Source organism: Myotis davidii, unplaced genomic scaffold, assembly GCF_000327345.1.
Source record: "Myotis davidii unplaced genomic scaffold, ASM32734v1 scaffold147, whole genome shotgun sequence".
NCBI lineage: Eukaryota > Metazoa > Chordata > Mammalia > Chiroptera > Vespertilionidae > Myotis > Myotis davidii.
Window position 1 is genome coordinate 8,344,534 of NW_006383010.1, and position 17,829 is coordinate 8,362,362.

A 17,829-nucleotide genomic window follows, 5' to 3' on the forward strand; every position below is an offset into this window, starting at 1 on the left:
ATTCACAGTTCAGTTGAGAAATCTTTCTTTGAAGGGCCAGTTTGTAGCCTGAGTTCACTTCCAAAACATTGCTGGACAATCTCAAATTCTGAATGAAAAACCTCACAAAAATTGAATGGACTTCATCTTTGTTTTATTTAGGTTAGTTGTAATCTGTTTTAGAACTAGCAAGATGCTATTTAATTTCCTCACAGTAGAACAGATTCCTGGAATAAGACCACTTCCACGCCCTGCATTTTTTCATTCTGGAATGTTATCTATCTATCACAGTAAAAATTTCAAAACAATAAATACTGCCAAAAGCTTATCACTGTGGGAGTCAGGCCTAGAGGCTCCTGGTACAGGAATCAATAGGTTTTTGCATCTGATTCTATGGAAGACTAAAAGGTCCTACAACCATAAACCTAGCCAAATAACTTCCAGACATTTACATCAACATTGCAAAGTATAATAAGCTTAACATTTTTGTTTATTTGCTATTAATTCTACAGGGGAAAAAATATATTTTAAAGCCTCTTTGCTGAAAACACCAGCTTTAAACTTTGGAGAAAACATTTCTAAATTTTACTATTTTGTAAGTTTTTGGTTTTAATGCAACTCACATTTTAAAGACCCTAGAACCAATGACAGGATTGCTTTTATTTTCTCCTTGCAGACCTTTAATTCATGGGGAGCAGAACTAAATTACAAAACAAACTTACACAGTACATTTACATATTACAAACTAATATAACAAGGTGATAAAAGTTAAAGTTAATGTTAAAACGTAATAAATATGTCATATGTACATTTTATTAAAAGTATTCTACCTTCAGAAAAATATTTTTATAGTCTTTAAATTTTAAAAAAAATTGTTTTACTCAAAAGAAAATGAAGAATAAATGTACATCTAGTCTGATTCACTCCCACTCAACAAGCTGGCTGGCTTCATGGTCACATGACCTGAGCCCTCACACAGAAGGGCCCTGCGCTGGGATTGATGCTCTTGCTCTTAAAATTTGAACAAGAAGCCCTTCATTTTCAGTTTGCACTGGGCCCCACAAATTATATACCTGGTCCAGGTGGCCTCTCACAGCTAAGAAAGTAACTAAACATTTACCTATATCAATTCCAAAAATAAGAATAAACGTGAAGCTCCATGATAGTATTTATCTGCTGTCATCTATGCCACATTTTATGCTTTTCAATAGCCTGTGACAATTTTTTTTTAATTTGAATAACCGGATCTTCATTCAATTAATTTCTAAAGTGAGTTAAATGTCAAAGCCCAATTTTATTTCCCCACTGGTTTAGACTGCTTTATGTTTTGCTGTGACTATATAGGTTGGTTTCTTAGGAAACCATTTTAAGAGGAAAAAGATTAGCCATTTTCTTAAATTAGAAGCTGCCTTTCCAGAATATGACGTTTATGGGCAAGAATTGTAAAGCTATTCCCTTTTCTCTTCAATACCCCCAGGTTAGAGTTACAATAAATACCGCCTCCCAACCATGAAATCGCCTGTACCGAATTCAAAACTGAGTAGAAATTTTATAATTAAGTTATAATACAGTTAAAACATAAATTTCCTCTAAAACATGGCCAAAAAAAATCCATACATAAAAGCATAAAGGTTAAAATGGTAAATCAATATAGGGAAGATAGTAGGAAAAACAGCTGCAGGGGTAATGTAAGGATGCCGCTACAAGAAATGAATAATTAATTGGTTGACAAAGTATCTATGAATCAATTATCTATTCTCAAAAAGAAAAGTTAAGCCCGGCCAGCATGGCTCAGTGGTTGAGCATTGATCTATGAACCCGGAGGTCACAGTCATGGCACATGCTGGGGTTGTGAGCTCGATCCCCAGTAGGAGGCATGCAGCAGGCAGCTGATCGATGATATTCCTCTCTCATAGATGTTTCTATCTCTCTATCGCTCTTCCTTCCTCTCTCTCTCTGTAAAAATTAATAAAAACATTTTAAAAAAATAAAAGAGATAAAAAGAAGCATTACAAAATAATGGATAAGAGAATGCTGAGATAAACCTCTGGCTCTTAAAGTCCTCAGTGTAAATACTATAATTTCTTTAACCTATTCTCCTTTGGCTTTGAAGTGGTCAATTGCACTGGGTTACAAACATTTTACAAAACTCCTTGAAGTTTTTTAATGGTCCAAAATATCCCAAGTGCCTTTATTTTTAAAAAGAATTTACCTTCCTCTATGGAAATAAAAAAATGAAAATAAGAAAATCTACATATTAATATGAAAGTTTAAAAATTATTAGGGCATTATGAATCTATCTAAATGCATGTATTAAACACTGGGTCTTTCATATACATAGAGTTGTATAATTTGATGTGATGTTAAGATTGATACTTAGCAGTAGATTAATTTGAAATGTGACAACCCTTGCAACATTACCACTTTATAACTTTCTCATTTAGAATAAGTACCTTTGATTGAACATGTTTTTATAAAAGCCCAAGTGTAGCGAAAACATTTACAATAGACTGTGTCATACACGCCTTCAGATTTCAAGCAGAAAGAGCTCCACGTTCGAACTCTAGACAACGTTTTCCATGCATTTCATCTAGAACCTTCCAATGTTTGCATAACACTGGCTAATGCACTGGCTAGCGAAAGAGCATGGCACTGCCCAGAACAGGTGCAGTAGTAAATACTCAGTGACTTGGATGGCATTGCACCCGTTCTCTTATTATTCTGATTGGAGGCTCTCTGCCCACTTCATCACATTCCAGCAAAAGCAGATGTAAATCAGGCAGCAAGTTTGCCACACTTCACCCGCCTGCTGCAAGCCAGGCTGGAAAGTGCTCCTAAAATGAACTTGGCCTCCAGGACTTCTGTGTACATAGCCTACATCACCATCTCTGGCAAGGGAGGAAAACATCAAGAAAAGACAATATTTTCCTCAGTGTTCATTTAGCGATCACCAGTCACTGTTGCCCAAAGCCTAAAGCATATTGACACTGGCACAAAGGTTCATCTGTCTCTCTTCATGACCAAGCTCTCTAGCCAGCCAGCACTGGGGATTCCAGTTTGTTTGCCATTTCAATGTTTGCTGGTATGTAGACTTGGGGAAACATCTAGTAATTCAATCTGATAAAAAAAAACAAACCAAAAAAACAAAACACGTGCAACTAAAGAAACCTCCACACAACAATAAAAGTGTTTTTATAGATATAAATATATAGACATGTTTGTGTGCATACACACATTTACATATATACAGATGTGTGTGTGTGTGTGTGTGTGTGTGAGAGAGAGAGAGAGAGAGAGAGAGAGAGAGAGAGAGAGAGAGAGGCAGGGGTGCAGAAGAGTTCTCAGAAAAATATGGAAGAATGAAAAAATACAGACACTGGATGCTCCAAGATTTCAAAATGCCTCATATAATCTTGGACGAACTCCTGATTTTTACAGGACATTTGGGAACCCTTCCCAGTCTTCCACAGTCTACCTGATACTCCTGCCCAACCATTTCCAATCCAAACACAACACTACTAATGGCATGAACATTTCAGGTCCCAGGTCTTAAGAACATAAACGAAAGAAAAGATCCAGCCCCGAGTTAGAATCCGCAGCCACAGACCACCTTTGTTAAGTTTTTAAATAACAACACATTAAAAATCAAAGTTTTAAGTTTAAGTCCGTTACTTTAATTTAGAACATTATTCCTTTTTTGCAAATAAATGAAATAGTTATAAATTCTTTCTTGATAAGTACTAACAAAGTCTTAATATTCATTTTCATCCATTCCTTGAATTTCTAATCCACTTTTCAAATAACAGATATAAAAGAGGAAAAGTACAAAGGAGAATTATAATCAATTATCCAAAATATCTTAAATATTTTTTAAATATTCTCTAAACTTTCTGAAAAGTAATCCATTCATGAATTAACTTATGATTTGAAAACAAGGCTTCAAATTCACTGTTCCACCTGTTAGCTGTATAGCTTTGGGAAAGTGAATTTACCAGTTCTCTCATCTGTAAAATGGGTTAAAAACAATACCTACTGCCTAGAGTTCTTGAGTGTATTAAATTAGGTAAACATCTCCATACAGTACTTGGCACATGGTAAGCTTTCAGGGAAAGTGACTAAGTATGGAGATGTTAGAACAGATAAACACACAAACATTAACCAATCAGCATTACCATCATCATCAAAGGCTCACTATGTGCTCAGCCTTCTGTACCTAACTACTTGGGTACTTTATATCACTACTTTACTAAAATTTTCTTACTAGAACTGAAAGTGAATGTTTTAAAAGGCTGTCTCTGTTTGTTATACTAATAAATGGGGAAAATACAAGCGAACAGGTCCAACATACCATCTTTTCCTTGGTATTTGTTTTCATTTGTTCTGGCTGACTGTGATTCAGTGCCATCTGGAGCCTAAAGATAGAAAACGGGCCATTTAGTCATCTCCAACTCACAACCAGAAAACTGGTATTGTAAATAACTCCATTACTAACCTTTAGAGATAAGAAATGTATTCAGAATTATAGCAAGCACAGGGGAAAATGTACTATGGTTATAATCAATAAATATTCGATTACCCACAACTTGTAAGACACAATACTAAGCACCATGGGGAGCATGAGGAATGTCAAGAATGTCCTTGCTATCAAGGAGGCCATTGTTTAGTTGAGGGGAAAAGACAAACAAATCAAAAAGCCAGTGGTATCCATCAGTTGATGAGTACACAAACGAAATGGTCTATCCACACGGTGGGATATTATTCGATGGAGTACCAATGCACGCTACAGCATAGGTGAACCTTGAAAACATTGTGAAAGTTACCAGCCATGAAGGCCATATATTATATGATTCCATTTCTATGAAATATCCAGAAAAAGTAAAACAGAGAGACAGAAACAGATAAGTGGTTGCCTAGGGGCAAAGAGGGAAATATAAGGAAAGACTGCTAAAGGTTATAGGCTTTCTTTGGGGAATGATGGAAATGTACTAAAATTGATGGTGTGATGGCTGCAAATATGTGAATATACTAAAAAGCACTGAAGTGTAGACTTTACTAGTTATTGGATGGATGGGATGGCATATGCACTATATCTCAATAAGGCTATTATTATGAAACAAAATTACAGGGTGACAGGTGGGTAATAAAATAGAAATCTTCTAATTTATAAAGAGCTAGCGATAAATGTGAGATAAATTAAAACTAAATTACCAAACAGGTATTAAGAGAACAGATATTCACAGGAACCCCTTTATTTAAGAGGTTGGGGCAGTGATATCTGAGGAATGCAGCCCTCCAAGGCCTTACGGACACAGTCAAACCTGCTGACCCTCCTCACCAGTGAGTGTGGCCACGGCGGCTCCAGAAGGAGCTCAGAATCGGGAAGAGGGGTCCTGATTCTAGGAAAGACGTCTAAAAATAATCATTCGATCGGATTTTCACCTCTACACAAAAGAAGGTAGCCTTTGGGGTCACCCTCACCATACATTTCTCCTCAAGCTGTGAGCCAAGGAGCCTCCCTCCCTATAGGCTAAAGAAGAGTCTAGAAACGCACTGGGTCAAGTGCATTGAAACCGTTCCTGCAGGACTTAGAGGCGAGGGCACCCGGGAGAGTGTATGGCGATTCCCAAATCCCAGACGTGGGACGGGGTCATGGCTCACTCCAGTTCCCCTCAGGGCTGGGCAATACCACCCCCCTCCCTCCACCCACAAGCCCCCCACAGCACAGTGAACACAGTGAGTGATCCTAATCGTACATACGAACACACATTTTAGAGCATGTGGTCGGAATTGTTTTCCTCAGCAATTGAAGATGACAGTGCAGATGGTACTCATTTCTGTATTATGTTTCCTGGTGTCAGCAAGGGCTTCATGAGGAAGCATTTAAAATGGAAGAGCTGAACATGGACTTATTTGAGAACAGAGGGACCGAGGTGAAGATGGCTGGCTCACGTTTGCTTGAGGGGAGGAGGATATGGTTCTAATGGGCGGCAGTTTCAATTAAAGACATGCCGTGTAAGCAAGTTCATGTTATTTTAAATTACATGACTCCCTCAGATGATACAATCTACCAATTACCTTGAACTCAAACCATGTCATTTAGGCATTACCAGGGATTTGCTAAAAATCCTGCTTCTGCCCTAGCCAGTTTGGCTCAGTGGATAGAGCGTCGGCCTGCAAACTAAAAGGTCCCAGGTTCAATTCCGGTCAAGGGCACATGCCCGGGTTGTGGGCTTGATCTCCAGTGGGGGACTTGCAGGAGGCAGCCGATCCATGATTCTCTCTCATCGTGGATGTTTCTATCTCTCTCCCTCTTCCTTCCTCTCTGAAAACAATAAAAATATATTTTTAAAAAATCCTGCTTCTAGCACCAAGTAGCAACAGCCTCTAGGAAACTCGCATGAATCCCACAGTATGTATTTTGCTCAGGCTCAGCTCTCTGTCCCCTCCCCGCTTTGACTTCCTCTTACTTTTGTTGGTGATACTATAGTTCCTTACCATTTATTTTTCTAAGAGCTGGAAACCTAGTTACGTTGTTCAATTCCAGTGGATGCCCCAAATAACCAGTGGGGGATAAGCAAGTGCTTGACTGCCTCAGCCCTAAGACTCCTGCCTGGAACAATCCAGTGACCCCAAAACTGTAAAATGGACTGGATTTGCCTGGCTGGCGTGGCTCAGTGGTTGAGCGTCAACCTATGAGCCAGGAGATCAGTGCTTGATTCCCAGAGAGGACACATGCCTGGTTGTGGGCTCCATCCCCAGTGTGGGGCATGCAGGAGGAGGCAGCTGGTCAATGGTTCCATCTGATCATTGATGTTTCTATCTCTCCTTCTCCCTACTTCTCTGATATCAATAAAAGTATTTTTTTAATTTTTTTTAAAGGACTGGATTTGATTCACAATTGACCATGTAAATGGAGAAGAAATTTGCAGCTGTCAAAGATTTCTTAGAAGAGTGAAATTTCTACCAAAAGCAAAAAACCTCTACATGACAGAAAACTACCTTAAATACAAGACTTTTCATCCTCTCATGTCTATCAAGAATCAGAATTTTTTGTTAATTTTTATTTATAGTATAAATAGTCTCAGGTTCTGATTCCTTACTATCAGAAGCATGTATGGAAATCCAAATATAGCAGGAGGCATAGTGGTTAAAAACACATACTAGAGTCAAACAAATTTGGGTTTACTATCTACGGGACATTGAGCAAGTTACTTAAAGTTTATGAGCCTCAGCCGTAGAAGGAAAACGGTAAATTTATCCAAAAGACAGCTGTAAGGGTAAATTAGTTAAGACAAGGAAAGTAGTCAGCACAGTGAGTGTTCGGTACTGGCAGCAATTATTATTGCTATTATTATCACTGCAATCATTGTTCACGATGCCTTTTGTTTGCGCTCATTCCAACCGCCCCACTGGGTTCTCTAGGCCGGAGCGATTCAGTGTCATTGAGAATAGGCATCATTTAGTTCAGTGACTTTTTTTGGGGGGTTGGGGTGGGGAGGGAGAAGTGGGTACTAAGACTTTCCTGATGAAAGAACAGATATTATTTTCTACATAGTCCACCAACTGGCTGTTTTGCATAGCACTTCTCTAAGCAATGTAGGTCTCCTACTTTACCATGTCTTCCCTGACATCTTTTCATTCACAAGTCCCACAGCTTCTACCAGACTTCAACAGCTTCCACCAATAAATTCATCACCTTGGCAAATTTTTAATCAAATCTTCCATGTGCTGGGCACCGTGCTAAGGGCTAGCTACAAAAGGGAAGTTATTTCATGTTTCGGGGTCCCCGCTTTCTAATTCCACTGCAGTTACCTCACTCACGCCTCACTTCCAATCATCATCAAATGAGTCTAGGAAAGAGCAAACATTCCTACAAGAGTTAACAGATGAGGGAGAATCCCTGCCTACCTCCTACTTTTCTGTAAGTAACAATTAGTAGTCACATTGCCTGGTGTGGGAGGGCGTGTAGGGCTACTCCTAATGCTCCAAGGACACCTCACACAAGGATGATCAGACCGAATTGTAACTTGTTTAATTTTCTGCCCCATCAGCATTCACTCCTAGAAGAAGGACAAGGATCAAGTCCCTCTTGATCCCTGCCAACACAGAGCTCCCGTGCCTGGCATGTAATGTGCTCATTCTGTTTTCCATGATTTAAATTAAACTGGATCAGTCTAGTTGATTCTAAGCAGTAATTCCTTTGCTTTAACATCAAAACAAAACAACAACAAAAAACCAACACCACCTACTTTTTCCTTGGACTCTGCCTGTTGAGCAAATATGTCTCTGACGTCAGGAATGTGGTACTGTTTGTTCTTTTTCCTTAAGGTCTGGGAGACCGTCTCTACCCGTTTCTGAACAGCTGCTGCCTGGGTCCGGGTTAATGTTGATAGAAACACCATGCTTTCTTGGGGATCTCCAGCAGACTCTCCAAAGAGATTAGACAAACCAGCCTCCTTCAGCCACTCCTCTTCCAGCTCGCCCTCTGAGGCCGTAGAGAAAAATGATATTTATGATCCCAAAATATGAGAACTTGTACATTTTTTAAGCTTTTAAAAAATAAAACTCTTAGTGAAACTATTCTATTGCAACCGAACCACAGTGCTAACAATCATTATCTGAAACTTGGACAACTGCCATAGACTCCAGCTACAAAGATATCAAGTTTTAGATCCATTTCATACATACTCAATTAAAAAATTTAAATGGCTTCACATGTAATTAACCTCCATAACTTCTCTGCAGATTAACTATGGGAAGATAATACTGTTCCCTTTCCAGAGAGGAGCGAGCAATGAAAATATAACGTATTTCCATCAAGGTACAGAAGGAAGTCAATACTGGGGCTATCCATTAAAGCCCTGCTTCTTGGCTTAAATTCAGCACCACCCCCGAGGTCAATGCTAATTGATGGGAAGGTTTGTTTTCTCTGTTCACTGTTGCTGACAGAGAGTGTGACGAAGAAGTAAAGAGCATCTGGACATCAGGGACCAATCCATTTCAAATTACATTTTTAATTCCTCTAGTCAGCACATCAGACTCGTGTTTTCTACAAATTAAAAAAAAAAAAAAGCACACTCTTTTAAGAAGAAAAAACCAACCAAACAAAAATACCTTAGAGGCAACAAATTACATAACTAGATCAACTTAAAAGCAGGATGTAAACAGTAATGCAAATATTGTCTGAGCGCTAATAAAAATGACAGAAAAACAGAATAGATTCACACCAAACACGAAGTGTATAGAGGAAAGTGAAAGACTGACTACTTGGGCCACAAAAAACCTGCATCCATACCTATGTCTGCACCTCAGTAGCCACATCACTTTGGGCCAGTCACTTAGCCTCACGCTGACTTCGTTTTCTCATCTGTAACCTACAGCACAGCTGTCCTGGCTGCCTCCTAAGCAAACGTGAGAATGTTATATGGGACGAGCTTTGCAGGGCTCCATTATAGCTTGTATCACATGATGTGGCACTGACTAGTTTCGCCTGTCTATCCTTCTACACTATGTAAACTCCTTGAGGGTAGAAATCAAGTATTAATAAGCTTGGTTTCAAGAAACATAATGTAATGCCAGACATTTTGCATGCCCAGCAACAAAAACTCTTTACTACTGACATAAAGTCAGCCGTTATTATTAATGCTGTTAAGGTAGAACTCGGGAAGGTGTATAAAACCAAATTGCCAGGGGAAAAGCTGATACTGCCATGATAAACAATATTACGATATTGAATCATTTGTTCCACTAAAAAATAGAGGTAAAACTCAATTTAAAGTCAAAGAAAAGACACGGGCATGTAAAAGCATTCCTAGTTTTTCTTGTTAATCACATAATGAACAACAATCTATGAATTCATTTTCATCTTGGAAAAAGATGTGGAATCTAAGGAACAAAATAAACTGATGAACAAAATAGGTCCAGAGACATGGAAGTATGGAACAGACTGATGAATTTCAGAGGGAGGCAGGGAGGGAGTGGACGGGAAGAGATTCATCAAAAACGTATATGCGTATATGCATAACCCATAGACACAAACAATACTGCAGTGAAGGCCTGTGGGGGGGAAGGAGGGGCGGGGGCTGGAGGCCCGGTGGAGGAGGTCAATGGGAGGAAGAAAGGGGACATCTGTAATACTTTTAATAATAAAGTTAAAGTTTAAAAAAGAATTCTCTCACTGTAACAAAAAAAAAATATTGTTAAATAGCTAATGACCCATGGGAATGTATCAGGCCTGAATGCTGTTTCCTGTAGAATGTTTTCTCCTTATTCAGCAGGTCAGAAAGGTTGAGATACTGTTATCACAAATAAGTCTGACTTTGCTGGTAAAGTGAGAAAAAAAAAATGAAAGAAAACCCAAACAAAAGAATGAATGGATTATACTTTTCTTTTACAAATCTAAGAAATGTCTCCAATTTTTCTTTTAAAAATATTATTGGTAAATTTTTCAAGCAATATTATAACAAAGGCAAAAGACCAGTTAAGGTAGATTTCTCTGCTTAAACAAATCAATACTTAGTCATTTAGTTAAGAAGTCTTCCATTGAAAAGAAGATCACTATTAGTAGGTCATGAGGCACTGACTGTGGCTCTTACTTTTTTGGCATTTATATCAACTTATATACCAAAGGCATAGGTACTTTCAAACTTATTGATAGCCAAAGGCATAGAAAAAAAACTTCTATATAATAGATGTCAAAATTGGACATTGAAACTTAATGGCTGCTTGAATTTAAAAGATTAAAAGACGTAGTATAGTGTGTCAATGTCCCTTGCACCAAAAGGTCGCAGGTTCAATTCCCAGTCAGGGCACATGCCCAGGTTGCTAGTTCGGTCCCCTATGGGGGTGCATACAGAGGCAACCAATTGATGTTTCTCACATGGATTTTTCTTTCTCTCCCTCTCTCTTCTCACTATAAAGTGAATAAAAACCTATTTCTAAAAATAGTGAGAAATTTAAGGGGGGGAGAAAAGTTTTACATGTTTCTTTCAGAATATCAAGTGTAGTAATGGGGACTGTGGGAAATATGGCTGGAAAGAGACTTGAGAGAAATTATGGATCAAATATGAAAATGAAACAAATACAGAGGCTAAAAACCAAACAAAGAAACAAAAAAATGCTAATTCTATCTTCCCCTGTCCAAATCTATGCTCTTAGTTTAGCTGGCTAAACCTATGGCATTGCATCCACTCTGGGGCACTATACTTTGAAAGGTAAGAAGATCAGGCCTAAGATAGACCCACAAGGAATAATTCATGTGAATCTCTTTTCCTTCTAGAAAGGACGTGGTGAGCAACAAAATAGCTATCTTCCAACATTGGAAAGGCTATCATGTAAAAATAGAATAGACTTGTTCTACTCTCCCAAAAAAGCAAAACTACAGCATGTGAGGCAAAGGGAGTATAGCAGATTGTAATCAATGAAATAGAGAACATCAAAACAACTCAAGCTGACTGACGGGAGGAAAGCAATACCACTGCAAAGCAGTGGCTTTCCGTGAGCATCTACCCTCACTACAAGCCATGTGACCATTTGGCTAGGATACCACAGAAGGAATTCAAAGGGAGGTTAGATGATTCCAGAGATCAAGTCTAACGTTAAAATTCTATGACACAGTGAGCTCAGCCAACAAGATTGTGGCCTTACAAGCCGAAAGGAATTTACTGATGCCACTTGCATTTGGCAGCTGCATCCACAAATCTGTCACAGATGGTAATTCTCAAGTGGAAAGGCAACCTGCATTATGTTTCTTGGGTTGCCCTCTCTTTAATTTTTTATTGTTGTCCTCCCCTTCCTTCCCGTGTATTCTCCCATAAATGCATATACAAACCAAAAAAGTTTTATTTAGTTTGTTATTACCATCAGGCTCTTTGACAACCACCACCTCTTGGTCTTGTCTGTTCTCACTAGATTTCTTGATATTGTCTATTTCATTCCAATAGTCCTCCATAGATAGTTCATCCAAAGAATCTTGGGAGTTCGATCGATCAAATGGAGGCTTCTCCTTCGTTTTCATGGTTTCTTGGTTCATGGTGTACTGGCCATATCTGCGACTATAAATTCAAAAGAAAATATGGTTCATTTTAGTGCATGAGGAAGTAGTACAGTTTCTAAAATACCATAGCACTGAGCTGAAAATTTGGAAACTCCTTAAATTCTCCTTAATAAAACCGGAGATATATATTTTGAAACTATTTATCGTGAGGTGCTACTAATTATAATATGCTTGTAGAAGGAGCTGTTTCATTCTTTACCTCCCAAAAAAGTATGGTGAAGAACAAATAGCAATGTGAGAAATCATTTTTTTCATTTCCATTTCACATAAATTATTTTGACTTCTTTATACCTGAAACTTTGTTCTTAGAAAACAACAGGTTAAATATTTACTAGAGGCTATTAGTTAATTAAATTAGAATTGAATTTGTACACAATATTTCATGTTTATCATTTATATCTGTCAACCAAACTTGGCCCACCTTTATGTAGCAAATATCTGAAATCAATTAATTAGGTACTATTTGAATTTACATTTTACTTTGGAACTAAAACATAAATAGAAGAATGACATTAAGTTCATTTTTCTATAGAAAGCAACCTTTTTTAAAAAATATGGTTTTATTGATTTCAGAGACAGAGAGATAGAAACATCAATTATGAGAGAGAATCATTGATCCCCTGCCTCCTGCACACTCAATCATATTGGGGATTGAGCCAGAAACCCGGGCATGTGCCCTGACCAGGAATTGAACCATGACCTCCTGGTTCCTAGGTCAATGCTCAATCACTGAACCACACTGGCTGGGCTAGAAAGCAACTTTTTTGTACCCATTACTGCTATGTATTTTTTAAAGTGGTTAAACTTCATTTTTTGGAAAAATTAACTTATGGACAATTCTAAATGAATATCTAGGATTACCACTTAAACATTTATTTCAAATATCATCTATGGAGAAAAGGATAAATTGAATAAGTAAAGGTATTTTTATGACTTTAAGTTAACTATATTTTTCTTTATAATTCACATGTCACCTTCTACTAAAATTTAATTAAAGGACCTTATAATAAAAACCCACATATAACAGAAATTTTAAATTCTTATTTCATACTACTTATATTGAGATAAAGGGACAAAGACTAATTACTTAAAAGAGGAAAATTATCATTTATGGTGCCTGTCCTTTATATTCAATAATTTTTAAAAAGTACAATTTGAGTGGGGACAATAATTGGTAAACTGGTGTTTTGTTATTCTAATTTCATATTGCTCTTTTATCTCCCAAGAAGATGTTAGGAAGCAATACTTTGCTAGACTGGTTTTACTTACTGCACATACAGAAAATAAAAAGAAATGCAATAAAACGAAATTCTTTAATAGCGTGTGAACATTTTTACGTTTAAACTGGCCTTTCCTATAATTATTTTAAATAGTCAGATTTAATACTACATAAGGGAGAGAGGGGTCACTAAACTCTAATCAAAGCTACACACCCATTAAATTTGAACGGTTTCTTAGAAAAAGTCAAAGAATTTAATTGCCTATTGATGCAAATAAATGCACTATAACTGACTACTTACATGTAATACGCTAATAGTCTAGTTTTATTCCTTGAGAGGTGGTTCTCTCTGCGGTGATTATGCACTGGTTGCATTAATGAGTGAACAATCACTATAATCTCAGCTCAGAAGCCACGGAGGGCGGTGATGGATGAGCGTTAGGACGAGGGCCAACAGGAGGAAGTCTGGGCATGTTTTCTGTGAATCTCTTTCCTCCAGTCTCTATTGTCCATTGTTTGCCTCCCCCATCCCTTAATTCAAGGACCACTTCCTCCCTCCCTGCCCCAACCGTCCTGTTTACATCCCTGTACCCCAGCCTCTTCCCCTTCTCTCACCCACGTGGCCTCGATAACGTCACTGTTCCCATTTGAGAGTTCACACTGCTTCTTGAATGAAAATGTGAATGAGAAACCTCTCTCATTCTCTTTAAAACAAATAATTGTTTTTAAATTTCTGTGATCATCAGCTGAAGTCCTTTATGGGTCACTCATATTCCTTAATTCTGCTCCATCGAGGTAGCTAAAGGTAATTTATAGAATGTCTGCCACATTCATTTTGGGTTTATTTCATGTCTAAAAGGGACCTTATCCTTGCTTTTGTTTTATCTTTCACTGCAACATAAGATTGTCTGCCTTGCTCTAGCTGGCTTGGCTCAGTGGATAGAGTGTCAGCCTGCGGACTAAAGGGTCCCAGGTTCGATTCAGGCCAAGGGCACATGCCTGGGTTGCAGGCTCAATCTCTAGTGGGGTGCGTGCAGGAGGCAGCCGATCAATGATTCTCTCACATCATTGATGTTTCTATCTCTTTCTCCCTTCCTCTCTGAAAACAATAAAGAAATATATATATTAAAAAAAAAAGATTGTCTACCTTATTCCTATCTTCTACAACCCTTAGCACATGGGAGACTACAAGTACTGTGGAATGTGTGAAGTATAATGACTAATGCCAAATAATTTGGTTTATCTGCTCACAGGAAGGAGGTGCAGTTGAACTTAAACTACATTAAGTCTCATTCCTGAAAGAATGTGTTTATTCTGGCAAGAACTTTCCAGTAAATTTCCATTAAGATAGCATGTGCAGAAAAATGCAAGCGCATTGAGCAACAGTATTGTTACATAAATACACCTTCTATATCAAGCCCTGCTTTCACAACAGACACAAAGCCAAAATCTAATCGCTTAGTGCTGATGAATCCACTCAATATTTGGACTTTAATAAGATTCAAAAGCTGAATAGGTTTGCTGTGAAAACCTGAAGAAGATACTGAATCATGGAAAGATTGATTTTTTTTAATCATTGGTAAATGTTACAAGAAAACTTTTTTTTTAAATAATAGAGGATGCAGAGTAGGGAGAAGATACGATGACCCTCTATAGTCATGTCAGCATGCCATGCATTTTATATTTTCTCTAAAAATGTAAGTGAACATTCTTCAATTACTATTTTCATCAATAAACATGTCATGTCACTTCTTTTCTTTTAAGAATATACTGTACTTTTGAACTTCAGGCGGGCAATGACTAAAAGTCTGGCCCTTCTTAAAACTGTCCTGGTAAGAGGCCAGTTAACTAGTTTTCTCTCCTCTGTGTTTAGAAGTGTGTAATATGATACCACATTCATTCTGCAAATTGGGTTCAAGAACATAAAAAAACATCTGCTACGTATAATGAAGTACAGAGCAAAAATACTTTATATCTCCAAAAGATCCAAGCCAACACATGGTGCTGAAATCGAAGAAACACAGCCTGTACCTCAGGCAACTACCAATCACCCCCACCTGACCTACTGGCCAAAGATTATTCTACATTCTATCTCCCTCACCCCCCCCTCCAGAATCCTATGTGCTAATCCCATGGCCACTCTTCAAACACTCTCATTTCTCATCTTTGACAACTACCGACAAAACTAGACACCGTCCTTAAAAAAAGTTGATTCCTAGGTAACTGCCAGAGTCATGATCTTGTGCGACTAGCATTCCGACACATCACAGTATTATCACTTTGTCCCTTCTCCAAGGGCACTGTCACCAGCAAATGTTAACTTTATAGACCCTAATTCAGGAAATGCTCTTTCTTTTTCACCTTGATAGCAGGATCCCATGCTGTGTTTATTAAAAAATAAAGCTTTAGCCCTACACAGTGTTGCCTGCTGGTTAGAACATTAGCCCAGACAGAAGGGTCATGGGTTCCATTAACGGCCAAGGGCACATAGCTGGGTTGCAGATTCCATTCCTGGCAACCAATCGATGGTGTGTGTCTACCAATCGATGTGTGTCTCTCACATCGATTTCTCTCTCTCTCTCTCTCTCTCTCTCTCTCTCTCTCTCCTCACCCCTTCCACTCTCTCTAAAAATTCAATGGTAAAAAATATCCATTGTGGTGTATTTTCCCCAGGTATATTTTCTCCTATTTTTCCTGTGATATTTTTCACCTGATCAGTGAATTTTGAATGAACCGATATTATTCAAAGTATTAGGAATGCCTGTTATTTACTTTGTCGCAGAAAATAGTAAACTGGTCTGACACAAAATGCTCTTCACAAGGAGGCAGAGGTTGCCAGGCAATACACTGTGCTCTAATGGATGAACACAAGCCAGTCGATAAGTCATCCCAGGACCAACGCAGTCAGCGAAAGGACATGGAAACCTGGGGCTGGGAGTCCTAAGTACCGAATGGCTCCAGCTCTACTTACCATCTCTGTGATTTGGGAAAATCACTTAACTTCTCTCATCCTAACTTTCCCCATTGATAAAATGGGAAGAGCACCAATAATCTGGACGGCTTTGCTTGTTGAGTTATCAAGTGAGAATTCCTCCTGAAGTGCCTCGTAAGTAACCATGAAGAGGGCACTTAAGTTAGCATCAGTGCTAACATCTGATTTAAACTGCTAACTCCATATAACTGCCCTCCCACCATTTAATAAGGTCACCTGTGCCCTCTTCAAAGGTTCAGATTTACTTATTCTCCAGGACAGCCATTCTTAAACCTTATAAGGACTCCACACTTAAAAAATGTAAAGTAACCCCAAAGAGCTTTGGCTTATATAAGCTACATCTATTGATAGGTATACTATTAGATATTAAAATGGAAAAATTAAATACTAATTTATTTAATAATAACAAACATCTTAACATTTTTTTAAATCTACATTATCCCATACAAAAATATATATATAGTGAGATGAGTAGCATTGTTTCACATTTTTTGAAACTGTCTTTAATGTCTGGTTTAATAGAAGACATCTGGGTTCTCACATCTGCTTCTGCATTCAATCTTTTGCCATATTGCATGTCATGTAGCCTCTGCCAAACTCCGCTGTATTCTTATGAGAGAACGAGAGTGAGAAGGGCTAATAATGCCTTGGTGTTGCTATGAAAATCGTTTTGATCTCCTAGACCCCTGAAAGGGTCTTGAGACCCCAAGGTGTTCCTGGACCACACTTTGAAAACTGCTGCTCTAGGAGTTCTCAAAAAACAACACCTAATGCACTTCTAAAAAGCACTTTTTAAATCTGTGGGCAACACTCCAGAAAGCCTTACTGAAAGAAACAGACATGCTTTCCTAGTGACTCTTGACCTACTTCTTTGTTTATTTTAGCTTCGTTTTACAGCCTTTCATCAAAACTGGGACTTATTCCAATGCTATATCCATATTTAACTTATACTACAATGAGAAATAATAAAAACGTCATTGAAAACCCCTGCCTTGCCAATGTCTTTTATCATTTGCTTTTACCCATCCAGTATAAGAGGAAGAAGTTCTCTCTAAGCTTCTCCTTTTGGCCAGTGCATCTGAAAATGTGTATTTTCCTTAATGCTCCTTTGTCATCCATACCTCTTCATACAACCATCTCAGGGAATTTATTTGGAGCTCTGACATTTCTCTGAGCCATCTGGCCCAGCCCCTGCTGTTTGTATGTATCCACTCTATCAAGAGGCCTGTTGCTATTACTCATAGCCAGTCTGCCTCCTGGCTCTGCCTCTTCCAGAGGCATTTCTGTGACCCACAGTCTGCTTTCTTGAAGTCCTTTGATGCTAAGACTTGGCTTTGTTTGTTTTCCTACAAGATCCTTTCTTAAAGAGATACCGTATTTGCCGGCGTATAAGACGATTTTTTGGCCCTGAAAAATATGCCTCCAAGTGGGGGGTCGTCTTATACGCCAGGTACACTTCAGATAGACTGCCCATAGTGCTTGCCCCGTGCCATAGTGGCCTCCCGATGCCCGCCCACTTCATTCCACATACCGTTCAGGCATCAGCAGCGCTGCTGGGTGTATGCTCGGCTGTTATGCGATTTT

The 17,829-nt window shown here is 38.4% G+C and overlaps 1 protein-coding gene across 3 annotated transcripts in view; it reads right to left on the minus strand.

Moving 5' to 3' along the window:
• The window catches only part of ARHGAP18 (Rho GTPase activating protein 18), a 161,692-nt gene that overhangs the window by 46,621 nt on the left and 97,242 nt on the right, over positions 1-17,829 (minus strand). For all 3 annotated transcript variants that reach the window (XM_015557829.1, XM_015557828.1, XM_006778459.2), the window contains exons 2-4: positions 11,839-12,032; positions 8,229-8,464; positions 4,328-4,391 (exon numbers count right to left, since the gene is read on the minus strand). In XM_015557829.1, coding sequence (XP_015413315.1) covers positions 4,328-4,391; positions 8,229-8,464; positions 11,839-12,032 — 494 coding nt within the window. The remainder of the gene's footprint in view (positions 1-4,327; positions 4,392-8,228; positions 8,465-11,838; positions 12,033-17,829) is intronic.